This window comes from Anticarsia gemmatalis, chromosome 25 (assembly GCF_050436995.1).
Source record: "Anticarsia gemmatalis isolate Benzon Research Colony breed Stoneville strain chromosome 25, ilAntGemm2 primary, whole genome shotgun sequence".
Classification (NCBI taxonomy): domain Eukaryota; kingdom Metazoa; phylum Arthropoda; class Insecta; order Lepidoptera; family Erebidae; genus Anticarsia; species Anticarsia gemmatalis.
In genome coordinates this window covers 1691976-1709521 of record NC_134769.1, presented here as the reverse complement: position 1 = coordinate 1709521, position 17546 = coordinate 1691976, and the positions used below count along the sequence as shown (strand labels likewise).

Sequence of the window (17546 nt, the reverse complement as noted above, 5' to 3'; positions counted from 1 at the left end):
ATAAACTCTAAATTGTCGATATTTACCCTTTGTGCCTCAAAACTATGAACAGTTATAGAAATATAAAGACAAGTATATAACCTTTCATAAATTTTCATTATGCAAAGCTTTTCTAGAAAATTTGCTGTGTAAAATTGATAAAATTAACACCGTTGCTCATTATTTATTTACGACGTGGTTTAGTTTTCATGTCACAGATTATATTTTTCTATTATAGTTTCGAATCCCAACATCGTTCTATCGATTCTTTACATAACCTTCTATTTCATAACTCCGCATATAAATTCGAAACTAAAATGCCTTGATATCGGCAGGTGCTCACTTTATCTGGAGTGTCTCGTGTGTTCCACTCGCGGTTCCAGCTGCTGACCACGGTGGGAGACTTCAACAGGTCCTGGACCGCACTGCTGGATTATATCACTGACTTCGCGTTGAGGAGGAGTCATGAGGTAAATAAAAAAGACCATAGACTTTTATATTAATAGGCGTATTGGCCATCTTGTAACATTTCAGTTTGTTTGTCGTACTCACAATACCCACTGCGGAAAAGAGTGCGATTGTTATTGCCGTACTGTGTGAAGGACCAATTCCTGGATACATGGAAAACAATTATTGCAATTTTAATCGATGATTGTGCCTTGTGCCTATCTTTGACGCTTTTGCGCCTGACAAAAGCACATGTAAATTTTGTTGGTCTGTCATATCTGGGAGTTGTGGAATAAAGTTTATATTACATAGCCAAGTTAAAGTTTATATTTGTGCTGCCAGGTGTCAGTAGGAGCTCTGAAGTCATTCCAAGAGGTGGTGTCGGCAGCAGGTCGCGCCACGGACGTGCCGGCGCCGCTCATGCGCAAGGTGTGGGGCGCCGCCTGGGCCGCCTGGACCAACATCGCTTCTGCAGAGCCCACTGCACCGCCACGTATGTACTAGCTACACGAACTTACTAGCTTGGAGCTTTGGAACTGACGAGATATTACCCGTAGATCAAAGGTTTAAAACAAAATATATGTGCATAAACCTTAGAGTATACGGTTCTGTACGTAACAATGTACACTTCTTTGTCTGAACAAGAAACAGCTACCTATCTATCATTAAAAATATTGAAACTTTGCTGCAATTATAAGATATTGAAAGTTTAAAAAAATACTGCAACGGGAATCTTGTTAATCTATCACATAAAGACAATAGCCACCTTTCCACGCACTCTATCGCGCATGAAACAAAAAACGCGTGTGAAAGACCGCATGTATAAAGTATGTCCAAGGGGAAGGAAAATATCACGCGCCGCGCTCATTAGAAGGAAATCGCGAGCGCGTAACCCTGTACGCTCCTAGGTCCGTGCGATAGAGTGTGAGAGTGAAGGTGACTAATAGGTAATTATAATTTTAATGTTTTGCATAGTATAATATGTAGACTTATCACTTTATTTTGCATCCAGCATCCGAGGATGGTAAACCAGTGGAGGTGTACGCTCCATCACTCAACTTCCTCACCACACTGGTACAGATCTTCCCACTCATCTTCCAACACATACGACCCACGTAAGTACATCTTACTAACTTTCGCTTTACGTTACTTTGAACATTGACAACATCGGGAAATTCGACATTGAAGCAAACACGATAAAGACGTCAATGAAGATAAAAAAATATGAATAATCTATACATATAAATTAAAATGAGTTACCGAAATGTATGTACGCGCATAACTTTTGAACAACTAAATCGAATTAGATAATTCTTTTTTTAACATGTTTGTTACTGTCAGATTTAGATGGGATCGATGGGATCGAAATTCCCACGGGAAAGGAATCAACGGGATAAAATTGTACTATAGCTTGACAACAGTAATCGTTATGCTAGATTACTTTTATTATTTCTATGATCTTTATTGTCATTATTGTTGTATCCCCGCAGCTTCACGGCAGCAGACGTGTCAACTCTAGGCTCGTGCCTGGCGCACGTGTGCAGCACGGAGCCGTCCGCTGCTGCATCCGCGCTCGACTCACTGTCCGCCGCAGCACCCGTGTCGTTGCATGCACTGCACTGCCTGGAAATTGTACACAAGGTATGTATTATTAAGATAAAGCAAAATAGTTTTGGAGATTTTACTTATACTTTTATTTGATACTAAAGAAATAGTTATCAATCAATCAATCAATCAATCAATCATTTATTTGCTATAAATAGGGTGGGTACATAATATGAAGTGGATATATAACAATGCAAGTTAGCTTAGTGCAAGCCTATTTAGCTAGATATTTGCTAGCATGCAAATTAATTATATTACACTTAAAAACTATTCATTTATTACTGTTGATTTTATATAATAATAATAATTGGTACAGAAGGAAGTAGTGACAAAGGGTTAAGGCAAAAACCTGTCTTATTTACTTTGATTCTAAAAACTGTTTAACACTATAAAATGTATTTTGCCACAGATAGTTTTTTAACACCTTTGCAAATTTTGTGTATGGCAACTGTTTTATATGTGTAGGTATTTTATTATATATACAGACACACATTGAGTAACTGTTATTTTGAAACTTACTACTTCTTGGGATTGTGCCTAATATAAGTCTATCTGGGTTTCTCATATTTTCTCTTCCGTTATCTTTTGCTTTTATAAATACTTCTTGGTGCTGCTTTACAAATTTTCCTATCTCTAATATATACAGGCATGGAAGAGGTAATATCCTCAACATTTTAAAATAAGGACGACAAGACACATCAGGAGCTATGCTACATAGGGCTCTTATGCATCTCTTTTGAGCGATGAACGCCTTAACCATGTCTGTGCCATTTCCCCATACTAGTAAGCCATAGCGGAGTAGGGATTCTACGTATGCAAAATAAGCTATGGTAGCTGTTTCTCTATTTGAGACCTTTGTGAGTTTATATAGAGCAAATGAAAAACCATTTATTTTATTGCTTATTTTCTCTATCTGTTCTTTCCAATTTAGTTTATTGTTAATAATTAGTCCAAGAAATGTCACTTTATCAACTGTATTTAATGTAATTCCATTGTAATTAATATTTAGATTATTGTACTTGAAATTATTGAAGTTTATTATATTTGTTTTTGATATATTTATTTGAAGGTTATTATTATTTAACCAATTTATAATTAATGTCAATGTATTATTAATGTCAGTTTCATGTTGTTCTATTTTCATATTTTTATTTGTAGTAACAATTATTGAAATGTCGTCAGCGAAAAGTATTGTTTTATGTTGAGTTATATCTGGAAGATCATTTATGTACAGTATAAACAACAATGGACCAAGGACGCTCCCCTGTGGGACACCAAATTTGTTGTGTTTGTACTCAGATCTGTGTGTATCAATGTGATTATTTTCATTAAGTTTGCTTATTTCAACACATTGGAGCCTGTTTTCTAAATACGTGTGTAGCCAATTTAGAGCTGGGCCTCTTATACCGTTGCTTTCCAGCTTCGTTAACAGTAAACTATGAGGAACAAAGTCAAAAGCTTTTGACATATCCAATAGAATTGCTGTCGTATAATGCTTGTTATTTATATTTTGCAAAACCTCATTTACCAAGAAGAATGCTGCATCCCTAGTAGACTTCTTTTTTTGAAAGCCATACTGATCATGTGTTATAATATTGTTTTTGTCAAAAAATGATGTCAATTTATCATGCATGACCTTCTCAAATAGCTTGGAGAGAACCGGTATTAAAGTTATTGGTCTATAGTTAGCCATATCATTTGTGTCTCCTTTTTTATATAAAGGTTTTACTACGGAGCTTTTAAGTTTTTCAGGAAAGGTACCAGTTTCTAGTGAGAGATTTACCAAAATAGTTAATGAAGGTGCAAGTTGTTGGCTACATTCTTTCAAAATTCTAGTACAGACAGAATCATAGCCCTCAGATGTAGTATTTGAAAGCGACATAATCAATTTATTAATATATGATTCATCTACAGGTGTAAGAAAAATGGTATTAACTTGCTTATTATTTTCATTTGTGGTATATAGGGAGTGATTTATTTTATTCGTTGTAGATATAAAGTGATCATTAAAACAGTTTGCTATTTTCAATGGATGTGTAATTACCTTGTTTTCGTCATTCAATATACTAGTTATGTGGTAGTGGCTTTGTGTGCTGCTAGTTTCATTTTTTATAACAGTCCAAGTAGCTCTGCATACATTCTTACTATTAATTACATACTTATTATAACTGTTTTTTTTAGCAGTAATTACACATTTTTTGAATAGTTTATTGTATTTCAAATATATTTGTTTATCTTTTTTAGACTTAGACATGTAATATTTAAGGCGAAGTAGTCTTTTTTTCAAGCTACTTAGTTTTATACCCTTCGTTAACCATTTTAGTTTACTTGTTATATTTATTTTTGCTCGAATAATAGGAAAACAAAGGTAGTAGAGTAAACAGAAATAATCAAAAAATTCATTAAAGGCTGTGTTGAGATCTGCATGACTATTTAAAAATCGTAAACTAGCCAAATATTGCTTGAATTTGTTGATGTTCTCATTAGAGTAACATCTTTTGAAAACATATATATACTCAGGGGTGCCAATTTTGTGTTGTATAGGACATGTTAATATTTGAGCAGTGTTGTGATCAGACAGCCATAGATCCAAAATAGACCCTGAGGCATCTGTCTCATTGCTTAAAATTAGATCAAGGCATGCCTTGCCTCTAGTGGGATCAGTTATGTGTGATGTTAGGTTATATCTTTTTAATATATCTGATAGACTAGCAGTGGTGTGGTTTTTTTGATCCAACATATTTATATTCAAGTCTCCAGTAATGATAATTTTATGTTTTCCATATTTAGATAAGTATTTAAACAACATAAGGTCTAGTTTGTTAAGGAAATACTCAAGATGACTTTTCTTTTTTGAGGGAATCCTATAGATGCAAATGACTATTATGTTGTTTTTTATCAGTTTAATTGCACTAAGTTCAAAGTGGTGTATTGACTTAAAATCATCAAACCATGTTATATTTTTGTATGCAACACCCCTTTTTACCATTATACATGAGCCACCTCTCTTACATTGTCTACTATAATAAGATGCCAGTTCATAATTAGCAATGTTAACACTTTTTTCTGTACCTGACATGATGAAGGTTTCAGTAAAACAGAGGATATCAGGTTTGCAACTAGATTGGATATCTCTAAGGGTTATTTCTACTAATTCTTTTTTGGCTTGTAAGCCATGAATGTTTTGGTGTATCAATGTAAGTTTGTGTTTTGTAACAATGTGAGTTTTGTTAGGGACGAAAAAATGTTTGCTGAGTTAGTTGTGTGGGTGTAGTGGAAGATGACTGAGGCCGGTTCTTATCAATTATAGTGGCAGATGAGTTATTTACATAGTTCTTGTGACTTTTAATTGGAAAATAGTAAGGTATTTTGCCTTTTTTAATAACCTTATCATTTGATTGTATATTGTCTTTGTCACTTTTCCTCTTTTCTGGGTTATTTAATATTTTACAGCAATTCAGGTGTAACTTAATCTTTGCAGGTAACAAATATTGCGAGTTGTATTGCTTAAAATTAAGATTTACATTTATTTTATTGCATACATGATTAAGGAAGGCATGATTATCACTGTAGTAGTTATTATAATCTATCATAGTGCAATGTTTAACATGGTTGGTCCACAATTTTACAGATTTATTTAGCATATTCACATTTAGGTGTGGATTATAGTATATGGGTGTTATATACACATGTACTTTGCAAAACTTATTTAAAATAACACTCAAGTTATAGTGTAAATTTTGAATGTTATTGTCATTACAACCAATACCAATTATGACAATATCACCGTTTGACATTTCACTAGCAATATTATCACATCTATGTAAAAAATCACTACTCTTAGCTCCCGATAGTATTAATGATGATGTTGTGTAAATATCATTCCATTGTCCGTACCTTGTTTTTATCATTTTAGCCGATAATCCTTTTAATTGTTCATCTCCTAGAATGAATATTCGATTTCTTTTTATATTTGCATTGCTAACGCCATCTATTAGCTCATTTGGGTGATTGTCAGAAAAATCATTGAATGTGGTTTTGTTTTTGACAGAAGTATACATTTCTTGCTGACTAGTTAGTTTCTTATTTTTTCCAACAGATAGCGCTTTTTCTTGATGACAACTATCGATGTCGTTAGTTTTTATTGTTGACGATAGACGTTCTTCGTAAGAAAAGTCTAGTTTTTTTGAACGAATCAGACTTTTTCTGCAAGATCTTTTTTTCGAAGTTGTGTCTTTACAAATATGTGTCAATTGGTCTATCCTTGCCTTGTATTCGTTAATTTGTTTTGATTGGTTGGTATTTTCAATTAGCAGGTTTTCAATTTCATTTTCTGCAATTTTAAGTTTTTCTTCAAGCGTAACTAATTTTGCTCTCATTTCACTTAAGTCGTCGATTAAACTAACATTAGTGTTTATATTGGGGTAACTTCTATTTAATTCCCGTAAGCGTGTAGGTGTTGAGTTCAATGACGAGCAGTAAGGATCTTCATCCTCTGAGAATTCCTCCAAACGATCAAAAGAATTATTTATTGGGATATTTATCCTACTTTTGTTTCTCAGAGTGACATTATTAATACCCGTTTCTGACGCCTGATCAAATCTCGAATCCGGAGTGGTGGTAATAGAGTTAATAGTGACTCGAGTCGATGTGTTGTTGTTAGACATTTTTAATGTGCGGTGAAGTTTGAACTGAGATACAATTTACAAAAATGCAACTGCTTTCGCGGGACGCGATCCTGCGTTCTCTCGGTGGTTAACGCTCGCAAATCATAGAGCTTAAGTTACTGCGCCATTGTAACATAAACTTAGAAGCCGAAAATTGCGTTAAGTAGGTACATATGGGATTTTTGTTCGAATTAGAAGAAATGCAGATGTGAGCTGATTGGTTGACGAGTTCCACTTTTTAAATAAAATTAACGATCACAATTTTTCACTGTTGCTTGTATTAGCTTATAGGCTTGTATTTGTTTTAATATTGCTTTTTTTTTACGTATCACTGATGTTATAGTTGCACCAAGGATAGTATTGTTATGTTATTGCTGTATTCACTTGATAATTGTTTGTAATCACTGCACTTGTCACTGAGTAAGATTTTTACAGTTTTTTGGTGATAATAATACGAGCAGTCTTTCACCAACAATAATTGAGATGGGTCAGCACTCGAACAACTTGGATTTCACTTTTTCTAGTCTTAGATCACGTTATTACTATTTTTATTAAATTTTTTAACACGGAGCTAATGTTTACACGGCAACGAGCGCCATCTATCCCTCTATTGTGTCTCTTGTAATTTGTTTAAGAGACGATTTTATTAGATTAAATTGAAATAGTTATTTTCGTACATTTGCTGTCATTTTATCTATTAGTGAGGGTATTTGATATTTATTTATTTATTTTTTAAAGTTATTTTTATTATTCGAAAAAACATATTTTTGTAAGATCGGATATGAAGCACCTGCAATAATGGAGACAGATTTGTTATGGTGACGTAAAACATAGGAAATTTTTCGAATTCAGGATCTAAAATAAAAGGTTTTCGTTAGTAATTTGTAGTTATTACGTTATACAGAAACGTTCCGTCTCATGTCAAAAAAATGATTTCAAATTGCATCATTTAACTCATTACGTAGCCTAAAACTAATATTTAGGCATTAATGCACTCGGACACCTGACGTAATATTAATCTAGACTATTGTTATCTTCTCCAGGAGGCCCTGCAGCGCCACGCGCTGCTCCCGGCGCTGTTCCACGCACTGACCTCCCTGGCGGCGGCGTGCGGCTACGGCGCGGGCGGCGCAGCTCCGCGCTGCCTGGCCGCCGCCGCCGCGCTGTACCGCGCCGCGCCGCAGGCGGCTGCCGACGTGCTGCCGCACCTGCTGCTGGTGAGGATACGCACTTATATTTACATTTATAGCTATAGTTACTGTATATGGCATAGCAAACACCTCCTAGTCCACACGTAATATTGATCTGTTCATGCAGGTCTAAAATGGCGTTTCGTGCTACCAAATATTTCTAGTGAAATTTGGTTTATTACATACTACTTTATTTTGGCTACCTAGCCGATGTATTATTATAAAGTTCTTCTTTTATTTAGATACCAATTATATTATTGAAGCTAATTAAATCTGTTGGACTAAAAATAATAGATTAAAATATTGTACTTTTATTTTTTAGGCACTCCACGCAGCAGTACAGAAATACGGACAAGACAAGAGACGTAGAACGGCCGAACAAAACGACGAAACTGCACAGATCTCATCATTATTATTACAGGTATATACGTGACTAGAATAATATCTCTAAATAATAATCTATTACGAAGAACAAAATGTAAAACATTTTTTTAAGTGTCTACAACACTATAAAAATGCGTTAACTGAGAATTTATTAATTAGTCCATTCTACTAGTTTTGTTTTCTAGATTGTATAACACAGAAGCGTAGACAAAAAATGACTTTATTCATATACAGAAATTGATTAATATTATTTAATAAAAAGTTGACACCTCCCACTCAAGTGGTCGCAGGTTCGAACCCGAGGCATCACACCAATGACTTTTCGAAGTTATGTGTGTATTAGAAATAATTATCACATGCTCCAACGGTGAAGGAAAACATCGTGAGGAAACCTTGCATGCCTATAATTTGTTTAATACATTTATTGAGGTCCAGCGTCCCCAACCCGCACTTGGTCAGCGTGGTGGACTCAAGGCCTAACCCCTCCCTCATTACGGGAGGAGACCCTTGCCCAGCAGTGGGACATTAATGGGTTAAATTTTATTATATGTATTTTATGTTTTAGGTATTAGGAACAGGATTACCTCTAGCGAGAGAACAACCAGACGTGTACAAAGAATTCTGGGAGACACTACCGAAAGTATTAGAAACATTCCTTTTTGAACCACCGTAAGTATTTCACATTAACAAACTTTTAATATTTAAGTAATTAACTTATGTCATGATAGACATTGGAGGGCTTTTGTAGAGCTTAAATAAATTTAAATACTATCCTAGTAAAGAAAAATAAACTTTGGTCATTTTTTTATTTTGTGACGCTTAAGTGTAATAACGACACACCTGTAGAGCGTTTAGCATCGATACTTTAGCCGCTAAATTGTTTTTTATAGTATTTGATTGATATGATATACTAAATGCGCTAAGAAGACGATCGTTGGTTAGTTGACAGGCACTTTATGGTTACGTGTGTAATGTAGCTAACGTGCACTGTGCACGCATAAACACAACGTTGCCGCTGAGGTACATGTCGACCATTTAGCTACGTGCGCCGACCTTTGATTGTGTTTTGTCGCATGATTCCTAGTTTCGTATATAAAATACCTAGTCAGGTCATAAGTTCTGTCACACAATAAAAACTTTTCAATTATGAAATGCTGGCCACTTAAATGTTTCTTGTAATCGTAATCCTTGATCAAAGCAGCCGCCGATATTGACATGGACCTCGTGCGTGCTGCTGCAGACGATTGGCCGCGCAGGTTAAAGGCTTGTGTACAAAATCGCGGAGCTCATTTTGAATAATAGTAATTAAAATAAGAATCCATGTTTGATTACCTTTCTTTTGATATATAAATGATTATTCTAAAAACAAACATGTCTCAATCATGTCACAAAAAAATGTGACAGAACTTACGACCCGACTAGGTATATTGAAATGAATAGAAATGTAGGGGATGAATTTTGGGAGCTTGTTTAAAGATGTGAAACGTTGCGCGGCTACTTCGTACGGTTGTATACCTTTCTACTTTGAAGTTTCATATGTTTTTTTTTATATTTGTGCAGTGTGGGCGGCGGTCGCGCGGCCCGGCAGCTGGTGATAGCCGTGCGGGAGCAAGCGCTGCGCGCGCGGCCCCGCCTGCCCGCCCCGCACCTGCGCGCGCTGCTGGCGCTGGTGCGAGCTGGCTCGCTGCACACGCAACCGCCGCATCCTATACGTGAGTCTTACTTAACATCATTTTTCAGTACATGTGGAGAAACTTACAGTCGTTTAAAAGTCATTGCACGACGCACGTGCCCTTGAAACTGGGCCGTTTGAACTGTCGTCGCTTGGACATTCGTAGCATTAAGGTCATGGTACACTCTACAGATATCACTCTCTCACATTTTGCCTTCCAAATGACTCGAGAAGGCAAGCTTACATCTTATAGACGCTGTAAGGTACAATGTCGCCCTCTCACGCCGCTTGTCGGGTGGCGCGCAGCGGGAGCGCTTTATACACGCAGTTGGTGGGCCGGCCGCTACCTGTATTCGAAGCTGTCCACATACTGACAGATAGCAAGAAGCAAACTATAAATAGTCAAACGTATAAACTACAATATTGATATTATTTGTCAACAGAAAACGAACAAGAATTGAAAGAGAGAGAGGAGTTCGCGCGGACATGTTTCGAGACACTCCTACAGTTCTCCATGCTTGAAGATATTGACTCATTCGCTGGAGTTGATGGTGAATATAAAACAATATTTACAGCAGCCAATAATGAATGTATTTTAGCTTATTGTACACGTCTGTGGGTCAACGAACTCATAGTTCGATTCCTGGGTCAATAAAATATAATTAAATGTATGGAAAAATAAAATAAATTGAATATCTTCGTGTCCACTTCGTGTGGAAAAGACATGATGTTACATTTATTCCACTTAAATTCTCAGAAACATAAAAACCACTGCAATTTAAAGACATACATGTTTTTTCATAAACTGTTTGTTATATTTTCTGTTAAAATAAGCGTCATGTAATAAAAATGTGTATTGTTTCAGATGACACGGATCCCCTAGCGATAGTAGCGCTCCTGGACAGGTTTCAGGAAGTCATATCTAAATATACGCAAGACGAGGATAATCCTGAACCGTTACCTAGGTAAGTTAATAACATTTAGATTTTATGTCATTTACAATTATTCCATTATATAACAAACTAGCGGATTGGTCCGGGTCCGTCCGGGTTTAGTACAATTTTTTCCCGTGGATTCTATTCCCGTGGGAATTTTGACCCCATCGATCTCATATAAACCTTGTCCAGACAGTCACAAACATAATTGAAAGAAGAATTATACAATTTAGTTTTGTTGTTTAAAAGCTATACATTACGGTGATTCGTTTTTATTTATCATAATTAATATTTTTCTACGATACAATCTGAAAATCTAACCTGTGACCTACGTCTCTCCACAATGGTACAATACACGATTGATTAAGTCATAAATCAAGTTTGAAACTGAGAGTGGTTTTAAATTAAAACGCCAAAATTTTACGCCATCGCTATCCCACTTCTGGACAAGAATCTCCTCCCGCAATGAGGGAAGGGTAGGCTATTAAAATGATATAACTAATCACTTAACTACTAAGCACTTTTTTTAAGCCATTACTGTCCCATTTCTGAGCATGGGTCTCCTACCAAACGAGGGCGGGGCATGTAAGGTTTCCTCACGATGTTTTCCTTCATCGTTAGAGCAAGTGATAATTATTTCTAATACCCACATTACTATAAAAGTCGTTGGTGTGTTGCCTCGAGTTCGAACCGTCGAACACTTACGTGGGAGGTGCCAATTTATATCACTAAAAAAGAGTTTTTGTTTCAGGCATCAGTTATCAGAGATCTCGTTCGTATTGAAAGCAGTGGCGACACTCACCGAGTCCATGAAGAAAGCACCCCCCGGCAAAGTTGATGCTGTTGCGTGGCAGAAATTAATAGGTAAGTCCATAGATTTAAATATTTCTATACTTTTTGCTTAAACTCTGTTTAATTTTAGGAGACTTACGCCCGGTTTCTGAAGTCTTCAAAATTACTTGTCCTGACTGACTCAGTGACAAATAATTATCGCACAGCCCTAACTATACAAGTTACAAACTATAATTTGGCCAAGAGGTGCCTTTTGTACACAACCAAGGAAGGTTTTTTCAGTAATCCCCCCCTAAGGGGATAAAATAGGGGTTGAAATTTGTATGGAAGGTTGACGAGTAAGCGTCTTCTTCTCCCCTTAATATAACTGTTGTATTTTTGAGTTCAGTAATCTGTCCGATATATGGTTCGCCCTCTATTACATGCGACTAACATGGTTAATTGTGAAACGTGTGTTTCGTACACTTTCGGTATATCAGGCATGTTATGTAAGTATGTATTATAGGGATGATTTGATGGTATGTGTTGTTGTCCAGGTCTGTACCCACTGCTGGTGGTGGTGGCCGGCAGCGGGCGGGCGGCAGGCTGCGCGGCGGCGCTGCGGGAGGCGCTGCTGCAGTTCGGAGCCCTGCTGGCCGCGCCGCTCTAGCGCCGCGTGCTCTACACCATACACATATAGAGCACGAGGCTCTAGCGCCATACTAATGGTAATATACCATAACATAACGTAACACGAATACACGGACATATAAATTGACTGTTTCTGTATAATAAACAGTCTTTCTTAAAGCATTGTCCTACGCGTCCTACGTCCTACGTCCTATCAATAGTAGCCCAGAGTTTGGTTTCCTCCATATGTATGGGACTAATATTGTAAATATGTATCGTGCTTGTTAGAACCATACATAGACACTTCTGCCTACACCGTCCGGTGTAACAGGCTGAATGGTAAAAAACCAAATATGTTTCTGTAATTAAAGAGTCAGTTTGATAATTTTTGAGTATGGCTTAGCAATTAACTAAGCTGGAATTTTCAAAATCCTTTTTAAACTTTCACTTTTTTGGATAAGTTATTCGACACTTACTCAGAAGTTATGATAATAACTATTTTTTCACAATTTAAATATAATTTATGTTTATCTTGTTCCAGTGTCGTGATAACTCTTGTGAGTTGTTGTTTGCGTGCACAAGATGGCGCCACCGGCACGTACACGTACACGTACACGTACGCGATATGAACTAATTAATATATATTACTAGACATGTTATATAAGTTTAACATTAGTTAGATTACAATTTTATAGATAGAAATGTTTTTGTGTGTTGTGGTGAGATGTTCATTACTGAAAAATAAGATTTTTTTAAGGAGTTATTTTGTAAATTTATTTAAAAAATTATTATCAGTCTTCATCAAGAAACCAGAGTTGTAAAAGTGTCGTTTTTAATAGCTAAAGATAGATACAAAATTGTTTCAAAATATATTTAAATATAAATGGAGGAATATCGTTCAGTTTTAAGTGATGCCCAATCATGTTTTCGTCACTACGATACACGTCAATGTGACAAAGATTGTAGCTTAAAGTTGAGGGAATAAGTACTTAAGTGCTTAAGAAAACAATAAAAAGATAAAATGAGTGTTAGTTGTGATTGTCTTCTTTCAAATTTTATTATGAAGCTTATTAACGTCTTCCAATATTGTTTTATTGATCTCTCTAATCATTTATATTAAAAATTATATATTTCATGAAATTACTTAATGTGACATCTCACCACTACACAAATATAATTTAAAAATTTTATTAAAAAAGCGACTTTTAATAAAAAGTTAAAGTTATTTTGTCATATTTGTTGTACCATTCCTATCGCGCGGTCAATTTATAAGTTAAATTAATTTGTATATATCGGAGTATATTATTTAATGTATTGATTTCATGGCAATAAGAAGTAAATAAGATTTGAATACATGTGCTATGAGATAGCTAATAATCGACATTAATTTTCAGACCTCTCTCCGGATCCGTATATTCAGTAGAAGACAGGTTAAGCAACCGTACTCGGTTGGTTTTAAAGATGGATGAATATAATTTTCTTGTCGCATTAAGCGTCTATCTTCGAAATGAAAATCTTATTTCGAACGACAACGCGTCCGACGTCAGCTACAGAATAAATTAAATCAGGATACTATCCTCAGGACATTACAAACATAAAACTATGTTTAATCAAAATAATCATAGGATTGTGACAATAAGTCAGTGCGAGCGAGGAAATCCGATATCATTTCCACATTAATATTGGCCTGAGTACAGAAAAATAATTGTTTTTTCAGCAAGCACTTTTTTCATGAGTGTTTGTGCAATCAGCTACTTGCAAGTAAGTGTATATTATGTGCTATTAAATAGCGCATGTATTCAAATACTAGTATAAAATCTCACGCGGTCAATAAACAATAAGATTTGCACGGTTTAAGGAACAATAGTTAACATAGTCGTTTTAGTATGAATAACACTATTGTTTTGCATACTACTAAATAAATGTATTTATTAACTTCCTGACTTCACTCGGTTTATATAATATAGATATTAAACACATACATACATAATATATTGTCTCAATCCATCTGGTTTAATGTATATTTCGAATAGTTAAATTATTATTATACGTTCAATACATATATACTTTCAATGTTCTTTTTCAACTGAACTACAATACTCAAACTACTGATTCTATAATGCGGTCTATTAGCACCGTTAGTGTCAATATTGTCAATATTTGAGTATTGTAGTTCAATTAAAAGAGAATATTGAAAGTTTATATGTATTGAACATTACAAGCTTAAACAGATCATTTCTATTAAATAGCAACAGAAAATCATAAAACGAAGTACACAGAGATAATTAAATTTTTCACATTGTCTTCCTACCTTTTGTTACCTGTTTACTGTAGAGAAAATAAAATGGAGTTAATTTACAATTAATATCTCAATTTTACGATTTATTTTTGCCCGAAACGTCAGAAAATAAAAATAGACTGTCGACAACATTCTCCCTTTCTGTAGTTAGTTAAAATATACAATCTTTAAATTTTCCAACCGCTAAAAATCTTTACATAGGACTAACATTGTAAATGGCGAACTGTCATACATATCTGTCTACACTTTTGGCTATAACGGGCGTGATATTATTGTATGTACTTGAAATCTTTTTGGGTATGTAAAATCAACTGTCTGTAACCCTAAAGATATCTTCCATGAAATCTAGTGTTATTCATACTACAATAAGCAGCTAAATAATGCAAATAGTTGTAAAGTAAGTAAACTCGACAAATAAAGTTAGTTTTAATACGAGAGCCATAGATAGCGAGCGTAGATTCTTTTTGTATTTAATACATTGTTGTATGGATTCATATTATAATGAGAACTAATAAAATTATTATTTATGAAATATATTATATTAGCAATATTTTATTTCCCACTGTTGGGCAGAAATCTCCATTTTCCCTACTCCTGAACTCAAGCAATTAGTTGATGGTCTAATTTCTTATTTATAAGTGTTTTGGACTGATATCCTGAAGAGTTTGCCCCATTTACCTCTGGATCTGGTAGTAATGAATTCAGTTCAAGGCGCATTAAGCAATACTTTATACGGTCAGTCTTAAAGATGGGTGACCGCCTTTTATGTTTTTATATAATAAATTGTCATCTTAAATTTTATAAATGTGTCTTTAAGTTCCAAATCCGCACTTGTCATGGCAGACTCAAAGCCTAGCCCCTCCCTCATTCCGGGAAGAGACTCTTGCCCAGCAGTGGCAAAGATATGAGTCAGAGTTGTCTGTTTAAACCAGTGGTTCCCAACCAGTGGTCCGTGGAAGACAAAATATAGTCCGCGAATGATTTTAAAATTTATAATTTTCAGGGTGATTAAAACACTTTATTTTTAATATGCTTACATAGTGGTCCCAGCTAAAAAGAATAACATAAAAGTGGTCCCGGACTAAGAAAAGGTTGGGAACCTTGTTTAAACCAACTGATAAATTTTGAAATCTTTTGGTGATTCTTGTCTAATATTAATTTGTTATAATATGAATGGTATAGAACAATGTTACTCAGTGCGTGGTTACCGATCGAACTTAATGTATTGATCATATTTCTGTGCAATGTCAATAGTATGTAGCCATATTGTTTAGCTTTATATAATACTGACTGCTTTATAAGTATACGAGACTTAGGTAATTGCTGGCCATGAACTTTATTCAAACAAGTGGATTTTTTTGTGTTATATACAGTAAAAACATGTACTAATATTTATTTTTATCTTATGTATTGTATCACTTTAAAGTAGTTAGTTTCACAATATTAAATCAATAATTTAATGCTAATGGCCATTAAAGCCAATAAATAGTTAAGTATTTCGTATTTGTGTATATGTATAATGTTTATCAATTTAGAAGCTTCCAAAAACTGTTTGAGAGATATTATTTTAATTGTATATTTTTAGATATTATTAAATAAATTAAAATAAGTAAATTATGTCACTAAAATATCACTTATATAACGCAAAATTTGACTACTCAACTAGAGTAGACCTCCAGGGCTAAGTGGTAAATGTGATTGCTATGTATACAACTGCAATTTAAGGACATGTATTTGATTCCCACACACATAATCTACTACCAATTTTTGTATCAAGTCTCGTATACTTATAATAGTCAAAAAACATAACCACAGTGTTATCTCGAAAGGCAACTATTCTAGAAATTTCTTACAGAATAACATACAGTCATATCAATTAATAAAAATAATTAGAAGTTTTTGATATCACATGGCGCTAGAGCTCACTATTATGTACATAGTATGTATATAAGGATATAAATAGGTATTGGCTTATATTCCTACTTTCCATAGAAGTCTTTTAGTCAATCTGAATCTGTAGTTCTAGCTATAAGCTCTTCATATATTAACTGTCTTACCCCCGGTTTCTGAGGTACAGTTAGCGGTAGTTTATCTATTCAATAGTGTCAAAATTCGTATAAAATACGCTATTTAATAGATAAACTACCGCTAAATGTACTCGGAAACCGGGGGTTACTAAGCTAATAAAAGTCGTGTAAGCTCTGCTTAATTAGTGTTTTGTCACTTTCAATCAATTTTGAAACTGTATATGAGTGAAAGTGACAAAACACTATAGGAAAAAACCAAAACTACAACTATTCTGAGCTTACACGATGCTTATTAGTAAAATAGTATTTATACAGTTACAAAATGACACTAGGTGGCGCTACTTGTAATGGAGATAACTTGCAATATGAAGTTTGTGTATTTATCATATTTTTTTTTACAATTTTCAGATGCTTACGACGAGGTGAATAACGCATGATTACGTTAATGTCTGTTATATATTTAATAATAAATACTATACTAAGGACCAGTTCTATAGCGGAAACTGTCTGTTACCGTACATGATAGATAATAAAATGTTACAGCAAATGTTTAAAAATAAAATCTTCCAATCAGTCTATTACTTTCGCAAACCAATACTTATCTAGAAGCGATAAAACTGATTGGTAAAAAAATATTTAGAGATGAAAAATGAAAACTTAAGGTACAAGTGCCGCCATCTGTTGAACAAACTAGATAACATTGCTAAGCTACTAATTTGATAAAATACATATAGAAGTTTAACTCATAGTTATTTCTAATCAAGGCCTATTAGTATTTATTTATTGTGCTTAAGAAATAGTTAAAAAGTAAGTGAATAATGCTATGTGTATATGAATGTTCTTCCCGTAGCTGCAAATTGTTCGCCTTTTGAGATAACTCTGTGAACTAACCCTTACAATAAGCTTCCATACGTGTGAAATATATTGTTTTATTAACTTT

General features: G+C 34.5%; 1 protein-coding gene across 1 annotated transcript in view; it reads left to right on the top strand.

Moving 5' to 3' along the window:
- The window catches only part of mon2 (Mon2 homolog, regulator of endosome-to-Golgi trafficking), a 45294-nt gene extending 27748 nt beyond the window's left edge, over nt 1-17546 (top strand). The window contains exons 28-40 of the mRNA XM_076131006.1: nt 315-449; nt 769-919; nt 1439-1541; nt 1917-2067; nt 7742-7915; nt 8211-8309; nt 8838-8941; nt 9833-9984; nt 10388-10495; nt 10810-10909; nt 11631-11743; nt 12208-12378; nt 12822-17546. Coding sequence (XP_075987121.1) covers nt 315-449; nt 769-919; nt 1439-1541; nt 1917-2067; nt 7742-7915; nt 8211-8309; nt 8838-8941; nt 9833-9984; nt 10388-10495; nt 10810-10909; nt 11631-11743; nt 12208-12320 — 1503 coding nt within the window. The 3' untranslated portion in view covers nt 12321-12378; nt 12822-17546. The remainder of the gene's footprint in view (nt 1-314; nt 450-768; nt 920-1438; nt 1542-1916; nt 2068-7741; nt 7916-8210; nt 8310-8837; nt 8942-9832; nt 9985-10387; nt 10496-10809; nt 10910-11630; nt 11744-12207; nt 12379-12821) is intronic.